This window comes from Ostrinia nubilalis, chromosome 2 (genome assembly GCF_963855985.1).
Source record: "Ostrinia nubilalis chromosome 2, ilOstNubi1.1, whole genome shotgun sequence".
Classification (NCBI taxonomy): Eukaryota; Metazoa; Arthropoda; class Insecta; order Lepidoptera; family Crambidae; genus Ostrinia; species Ostrinia nubilalis.
The window spans coordinates 8,727,373-8,735,669 of NC_087089.1; the positions used below are offsets into that span (position 1 = coordinate 8,727,373).

The 8,297-nt window shown below is 36.0% G+C and overlaps 1 protein-coding gene across 3 annotated transcripts; it reads right to left on the reverse strand.

The window, feature by feature from the left end:
* LOC135082164 (RNA-binding protein EWS-like) lies at positions 1 to 8,297 on the reverse strand. 3 transcript variants are annotated; one of them, XR_010259365.1, is made up of 10 exons: positions 7,888 to 8,297; positions 7,509 to 7,711; positions 7,237 to 7,353; positions 6,883 to 7,087; positions 6,415 to 6,519; positions 5,972 to 6,046; positions 5,660 to 5,791; positions 4,833 to 4,978; positions 497 to 582; positions 1 to 110 (listed from the first exon to the last, which is right to left on the reverse strand). XR_010259365.1 is itself a non-coding variant. In XM_063976942.1 (9 exons), exons 1-9 carry the CDS (start codon positions 7,980 to 7,982, stop codon positions 4,282 to 4,284), a joined length of 1,089 nt encoding a protein of 362 aa, XP_063833012.1. In that variant the 5' UTR covers positions 7,983 to 8,288; the 3' UTR covers positions 3,876 to 4,281. The 3 variants fall into 3 exon arrangements, 2 of the variants coding, with proteins under 2 accessions (XP_063833012.1, XP_063833005.1); XM_063976942.1 differs by lacking the exons at positions 1 to 110; positions 497 to 582 and adding an exon at positions 3,876 to 4,292 and having other exon boundaries at positions 7,888 to 8,288; XM_063976935.1 differs by lacking the exons at positions 1 to 110; positions 497 to 582 and having other exon boundaries at positions 3,876 to 4,978; positions 7,888 to 8,296.

Consider the following 8,297-nt stretch of genomic DNA (forward strand, 5'->3'; position numbering starts at 1 on the left):
TAAGTCATTATCATTTATTCAACAAAATAACAAACAAAAGTCGAGACTATTGTTTCGGAAACATGGCATCGCGTTTCTGTAAAGCACTTCGACTGGATTTTGAAGAGTACCTGAAAAATAAAAATCAAATCAGACAATGTAAGTTCTTCCTATCCTACAAGATTTCATCTACTATTTGTTATATTCTGTATCAATCGTCATCAAAATTCAGCGTCATCAGTTGTGACCACCATCATAAGGCAAACTAGTTTTATTACATACAGTCTGTGCTCATCATGGATAATAAAGCAGTACTTAGTAGGCTTTATGATAAAGCGGTAGTTGGCTGTTCAAATATGTAGTAGTGTCCACAGGCCTACTTTGCAAAATTCATTTAATTGGCGCTATCGATGCGAGATCATGACAATGGTTAAATATTTCAAGGATAATTAACTAAACTAATTCTTTGGTCTAAACAAGTGAACAATTTTGATTTTGGCTTTTTGAAATTACATACCTTACTATCACGGCTAATCGCTGCAGCATTTCACAACAAGTCCTTAATTTCACTCAAAGACTTCATCAGGATATTTTATCCATATTCTGAAAATTAAACAAATATTTAAAACAGTTGCCTGAAACACATACAACCACCACTAATTCTAGTTAATGAATAATATTAAATCATTGACTAGAATTTGCAGTGGCAGTGAATTGTAAATCTGCGTGTGCAATTAGTAGTTCTATTCCTGTGTACTATCTGGGATTATTTGAATAATTATGTAAGCTTGTTTCTACAATGTAAATCTAATTACTTTGTTCTAGTAAAAAGTAGGGTCAGTGCGTAAATTTTTCTGTCATTCAGTATGTAAGTAGATGAGCGATATGCCACTTTTATCTTTGAATGACTGTTTCTTTCTCTTGGTCCAAAATTTGCAAATTGTATACCTGCCGTTTGTGTTCGTCTTATTCTTCTAAATTTCTTGCAGTCAAAATGATTATTCTACTTTTGTGATTATTTATCGGAAAAAACGTCAATACACCGGAATTGCAACCTATGCTATTGATATTTCATCTGCTGTTTCTTATCTTTTGTATCCTTTCCATGTCATAAATATTAATGGTGTCAATAAAGCTCGTCCTTATCCTATTATCATTTTATGTATACCTGCAAGGACACTCTTTACCTACTTATAATACTTCTGTATACCATACACATAATACAGTTACCACCTACCACCGTTTCTTGCCGTATAAAATTTATATTTTGGCGCACTGACCCTACTCGGTTCCATTTGATTTAAATCTACTGCACAGGAACTTATTTTCTATTAATTAGTAACCTCACATGGGGTAATTCTGGTACCGAAAAAATAACATCTGTTTGTTAACTTAGCAATTTATAATGAAAACTAGCGTATACGCCAATTTGTTTGGCCTCATAGATTTGCTTGAACCAGAATCACCCATAATAGATAGCTTATCCTATATCAGTTATTTCGCATCGTTTATAATTTTGTTTATACTTGTTGTGTTAATACAACAAAACCTTTAATTTGAAGATATCTTGTATCATTCATGGTCATCATTGATATATTCATACTGTTTATATCATTATTAACCTTTCGATTTAATTAATTTATAATAAAATTAAAACTATGTAATGTTATGTTCTTTATAGTGACATCATTAATGATGCTCTCATGAAATAAGATAATTAGCTATATGAACTTCTGTACATGTTCTTGTGTGGATTTTTAAATCTTACTTTAATACCTACTTTAAAATAAATATAAATGATCATTACCTGTTACCATAATATCGTATGTACAACGTAATCTGTTACCATTATTATAATATTTCTTCAATCCTTAGATTAAGTTACCTGAAAATAACTGGAGCTTCATTGTTAATGATGATTAGTATCATCGTTTGCATCAGTAACTATCTCAACTACGATTTACCATCAACCATCATATTATTTCCATATCACGCTTCTTATTGGTAGGTCGGTAGGTACAGGGTTGCCAACGAACATGTTTCAGATATAACAGTAAAATACGTAAGTACGATCTTTACGAATTGAAACATCTTTTAGGTATTGTTTCAGTCTTAGTTTTGCCTTAAAAATTATAATCTTTTCAATATAATTAAGTAATATACAATAACATTCATATTTGCCTCATAATCTCAATATTTTTGCGACACAATTCTTAACGGCTAATTTTAGTAGATAATATACTTTATATCGATAACAAGTAGGAATGTCTGATTAAGCCAGGTACTAAGATGCCAAAGGTGGTTCTTAATCATGTTGTGGTTCCGCGAATGAGATACAGAAATCTCATGTGGGCCAGAACAACTACCTAATTACATAATATAAAACCATAAAGGTTTTTTCATCATTTGGAATATGAACCCAGTTTTAGCAAACTTATTCATATTTTAAATATTATTATATTAGTGCATAGCACAGAATAGTGAGATAATCATTGCCAATACATTAAGTGTTAGCATTTTATTTACTTACTAGCGGTCGCCCGCGACTTTGTACGCGTGGATCCCGTTTTACCCGCTTAGGGGTTAAATTTTGCAAAATCCCGTCTTAGTGAGCAGCTATGTTCTAAAAAGAAATCCCCATGAAAAATTCGCGACTCCTAGCACTGGTAGTTTTTGAAATTTCGTAATGAGTGAGTTAGTCAATCAGTGACCTTTATTAAGGCATACACAACAGGTAACAATCAAGGGATACGTAGGTACAATTTTTTGTAAATTATCTTATAAACTTGTGTATATCGTTTTTCCAAACATTTATTTAAAACGAAGTGTCCATTTCCTACAAAAGCTGGTACCTATCTAAATATGTACTTATATTAGTACAGTCGATAGCACGTCAACGTAAACACTGTGGTATCTTACGTAGTTGCGATAAGGGCGACTTTGCAACGAAAATGTATAGTCTGATGTGCTGTCGTCTGTACATAGTACAGTACCTACAATCCTATGTAGTATTTTATTGCAATTGAAACTTAAAATAATGTGTTTCTTTCTTTAACTTTTTACTTACTAGCAGATATTAATCTGCGAATATTGTTAAATACTTTGTACACTTTGGATTGCGAAATTAAGTATAAAAATTATCATATATTAATTACTGGATGTCTTTTATACCACACCTACCTAAAGTTGGCAACCCTGAATACCTGCATTTCTCTGCGTCCTTTACATAAAGTGTACTGAAAACATTGAATGTCCAATTATTAGTCATGCTTTACTATGTCTTAAATGTTAATACTGTTACTTTATAAAGGTACCAAAAATATTCCTCATTTGTAATAAATATGTACCAAAAAACTATTAGTACTGCAACTGCACAATGTTCTCTCAGGAAGAGCTTTTTCTTGATATAATTGCCATAGAACTGACGATCACATATTAAATTGAAATCAGTATTCTCCATAAATAAAAATATCTGATAGGTTAACCAATATTGGCTAAAGGCTAGTGAAATGATTCTGTCAAAGGCAGGTGATGTGCCTAAAATGGATTTCATGCCATTTTTAAACTTATAACTGCATCTCTAAATATCTTGCTACTGTGACCACAACTTTAGTCATATTAAATAATTATGAATTTATAATAATACCACAAAATTATTACCTTGGAATTCCATCAGATATCCTTGCCAACACATTGGCATACTTATAACGATAGCTGGATATGTATTAAACCAAAATGTATGATTGTAATCATACAAAAATAAATTTACACTCAATTTATATTCAATATTATTTATTAATTTTCCTTAATAATAGCTATTTGTCATACCATTTCGTGTGACTACGTGAGAAAATTAAATGTGATTTTATCAACCAAATAAAATTATACACAGTATATATCTTTCACAAGTTTATTACGAACTTAGTGTCTATTAAAACATTTTGGTACCTACCTATACCATCATCATACTTCAATAAGAAAATTTGCATTTTATTACAATGTGTAATATTCTGTTTTAATAAACAACCTGGTCACTGAGATATAACATTAAATACTATAATTTCACACTGGACACAATCTTAAAACATTTTCATCCCATAATAAGTCAAAAGGAGTCTAATCTTGTCATTTCACAATCTCTGCCTACAGTTCATGAAATTTGTGTATTCTTCATTCATACCTAGCACTCATATGTATAAACTTTAATTCTTAATGTAATTGCTTCAATATAATTGATCCAGCTATTTTTATTTCGAGAGTGTGGTATTAGATGCAAATCATATTCTGTTTTAGTTTAACAGATCACCAACTGCCTGTAATGCAAATAATTATATAGAAGATTTCTGTATTTTGTTAATACTGATTTATAAAAACTTACCTACTTATAACTAATTTCAAATAATATAAGTTACTAGAACAAACCTAATTTTAGATTGATTAAAGTAATCATTGTCATTGTTTTCTTAAATAGATCTATATTGCTTACTTATGCATCATCACTATGCAGTATAAAATAATATCATTTTTCTTTGTTTAATCATTTAGTTCTAATAAATACTTGCAATGTGCAAGATTGTTTTAAGTTTTTACCACATTCAAACATACAGATGTATCTGAATTGTTTATTGCAGCAAACTAATAATGATTCTATAATCATACCTAGTAATTATGGTAATAAATTACAGTAACCTAAGGTTTCCTACTAAAATTCGTGTAATCATACAAATGCTGACACGACATAAGTAACGATACACTACAGTAATTCCTAGCTTTTAACTAAAACTAACTTCTGAATATGTTTGACATGACTGTGTAGTCGGTAAGTGTTAGGGCTCAATATTTCCCGTACTTACCACCATAGTTGTTGGAATATTGCGGCTGTGATTGCTGGTAGGAGTTGTAGGAGGGTTGCGAATACGAGTCGTAGGCGGGCGCGGCGCCGCCGTACGCCGCCTCGCCCGCGCCGTAGCCCGTGTCGCCTGCTCCTCCCGCGCCCCCGCTAAGTAAACAAACAAAATGGTTTATTGATACACTAGCTTTTGCTCGCGGCTTCACCCGCGTGAAATTTAGTGCCACAGATTCGCATAAATTATAGCCTATATGTTAATCTGGGTTACAAATAATAATACTGTAAAGTTTGAACCAAATCCGTTTAGTAGTTTTTGCGTGAAAGAGTAACAAAATCCACACAAACTTTCACCTTTATAATATTAGTAGGATATTAGTATCACTGAAAGGGCACATACTTATGTGTCAAGTAACACGACCAGTCAATAAAATCTCCATGACTCATGACTGTGTATCGGCGTGGCTTAAGGCGTCACGATATCAAGCTTAAAACCGCTCCATGGGGGTAACAGATTTAAAATACTTTGATATGTGTATTGAAACAAAAGTGAAGCATGTACATTACTGTAGCAATAAGTTTATTTTTTTTATACTAGCTTAAGCCCGCGGCTTCACCCGCGTGAAATTTAGTTTGTCACAGATCATCATAAATTATAGCTTATATGTTATTCTGGGCTATAAACAATAATACTATTACTGTAAAGTTACATCAAAATCCGTTCAGTAGTTTTTGCGTGTAAGAGTAACATACATGTTAACATCCAGACATCCATACGCGTTTATAATATTAGTAAGATCACACAATGAAGACAATGAACTAAATTTGACTTACCCATATGCATCGTTTTCGTAGCCACCTTGACCACTAGTGGAATAGCCGTATCCCCCGGAGCCGTAGCCACTGGAGTTGTAGCTCGAGGCCTGTGCTGGGGCGGGCGCAGAATAATTGTTGCCCTGATATGAACTGCAGAAAAAAATCTTATGTAAAAATCTCATACTCTTCCAAAAAATAATACTAATAGTAAACAAGATTCAGAGTTTCTACAATATCTGCATTTGTGTTTCAGACGGCAATTCCTATATGAGAGGCTCATCATGCTGTTTTTTAAATAAATAAAAATGTAGTTTAAACTTTGGTACATACCTTGAACTGTTATTGTATGAGGATTGAGAGTAGGGATCCGCTTGTGGTGGTTCATATGGCTGGTAACCAGTGTGTCTGAAAAAGTTCATTCCTGTATATTTATCTGCACAAGTACATAAAATAATAATTAATAGAACTTAATTGTTATCAGATATAATCACATCGTCATGTTTGTATCAGACGGCACATTCCTATCATGATTCAGGTTCATCATTTTTAAGTAAAATTGGTGCTACTGAGTAATTAACGAGTCACACCAACAGAAGTATATAAAAACGCATTTACAATATTAGTAGGATTAGTAATGCTTATTTTACTTGATACCATTACTTGTGGAAACTATGTTGCAAGTGTGCTAATAATAAACCATGTTAGTCTGACTCATTACTAAAATTTATTTAACGTTTTTATGGCGATTAGTAGGGAAATGATAATGTACATACGATGGTGGTCCATAGCCATTGGACTGTTGTGGAGCGCTGTGCGACTGCTGGGCTTGCTGGTATCCGCCCTGTGATGGCCTGCCACCTCCTCGCGGGCCATCAAATCTGCACAATAGATTATACATCAGTGGAGTAAAAAAAAACTTAACTTGAAGGACAATGACCCCAAGCTACTCACTCATCCGTCGCACAGTGAGTGTGAGAGCGCGACAGAAATATAATAACGCGCGAGCGATAAGAATGGGTAGCTCGGGGTCATTGTGCGAAATTCTATCTGCTCAGCGACCGGAACTCATGCCTGTATTCACAAACGATGCTTGCTTAAGTGAAGCAGCAAATTGAATGCACATTGCACAACGTTGAATAGAGCTCTGTAATTGGTTTGTGTGTCACCCTGTGCATCCACGCGCACTGTGAGACCTAATAGTAATGTTTGTGAATACGGGCGTTAACTATGAATTAACTTACCGTCCGCGTTTCGGTGGTCCACCAGGGCCACCATGTGGAGGACCACCTCCTCTCTTGAATGGGGGCGCTTGCTGCTGTGGGGCCGGAGCTCCTTGGTGTGAGCCGCCGGCGGGCGCTCCACGCGGCGCCATGTTGGGGGGGCCAGACGGCGGCCCGCCCTGCGGCCCCGGGCCACCCTGACCAGGACCTCCACGGCCCCCACGACCTAGTTAATGTGAATTTTTAGTGAAATGTAAAGCAGTGAAAATATCTTCTAAAATAAAAATAACTTTGCTGTAGCCTCAACTGGTTTATCAACACACCTTTACAATAGACCTGACATTATTTAATTTCACAATAAAATCGGTTACATACCTCGCATTGGCATGCCACCACGGCCGCTTCCTCTATCTCCCCTCTGTCCAAAATCACCACGACCTCTTCCGCCACGACCTCTCATTCCACCTGGTCCTCCACGGTTATTGAACCCTCCTGGAAGTTTAGTCTTAGTGTTATATTTAGCCCTAGTATGTTATTGAACATGAGTTCATGTATGGCAGAGAATTCCAAAAAATTGCCATATCTGTTGCATTATAAATAGAAAATAAATTATTAATGAATCCATATGAAGATACTAAAAATCTTACTTTGAGGAGGAGCACCTCTGGACTCAATAGTGGGGACTGGGTGCGGGCCTGGACCTTGAGGGCCAGGAGGGAAGCTGCGCCCGCCTCGGTCACCACCGCCGCCTCGCATCGGGCCACCGCGGAAACCGCGCGGTCCACCACGTGGTGCCATGCCCCCTCGCGGAGGGCCGCCGCGGCCACCTCTCATTCCTGGACCGCCGCCACTACGGGACACAAAACTTTTAGTTGACATTCCACAGTCTTATCTATGACAACGATGTATACCTACACAAAAATGCAGATGAAAAACCAAATCACCGACTACAAACTGGGCATCACTATTAGCAAGGACCTAACCTACAATATTTGAACAGTAAACTTATGATATTGTTCTACTTACCGTCCCCGCATATCGAATCCTCCTCGTCCTCGCATATGACCTGGAGGACCTCCGCGTCCACCGCCACGAAAGCCACGGCTTGGTGGGCCTTCCATGATAAAACTGACTACTAAAAATCGGAGTAGAACGCTTATATCACCAAAAAACTATCTCTTACTGATTACATAAAGAAATTAATACATGTAGATCTATTAGTACAATCGTGTAGTAAGTAGAAGCAGTAAAAGAAACCTATTCCGGCATCAAAATTCACGCAAGCGTCAAATTGAAATGCCACATTCCACAAAGCACAAATCGCAAGAAATCGCACAACAAAATGGCCGCTGCCGCTCGGCCGTCGACCAAAAACAATCTGACTTGACTAGTGAAGAGACATATCACTCAAGTTGAGTGCTTAATCCAAGTGAATG

Coding starts and splice junctions, on each gene's coding strand:
- LOC135082164 (XM_063976935.1), bottom strand. CDS start 7,982: ATGGAAGGCCCACCAAGCCGTGGCTTTCGTGGCGGTGGACGCGGAGGT. Junction 7,354..7,508: donor CAGAGGTGCTCCTCCTCAAA/GTAAGATTTTTA, acceptor CTAAACTTCCAG/GAGGGTTCAATAACCGTGGA. Junction 7,088..7,236: donor TGGTGGCATGCCAATGCGAG/GTATGTAACCGA, acceptor CACATTAACTAG/GTCGTGGGGGCCGTGGAGGT.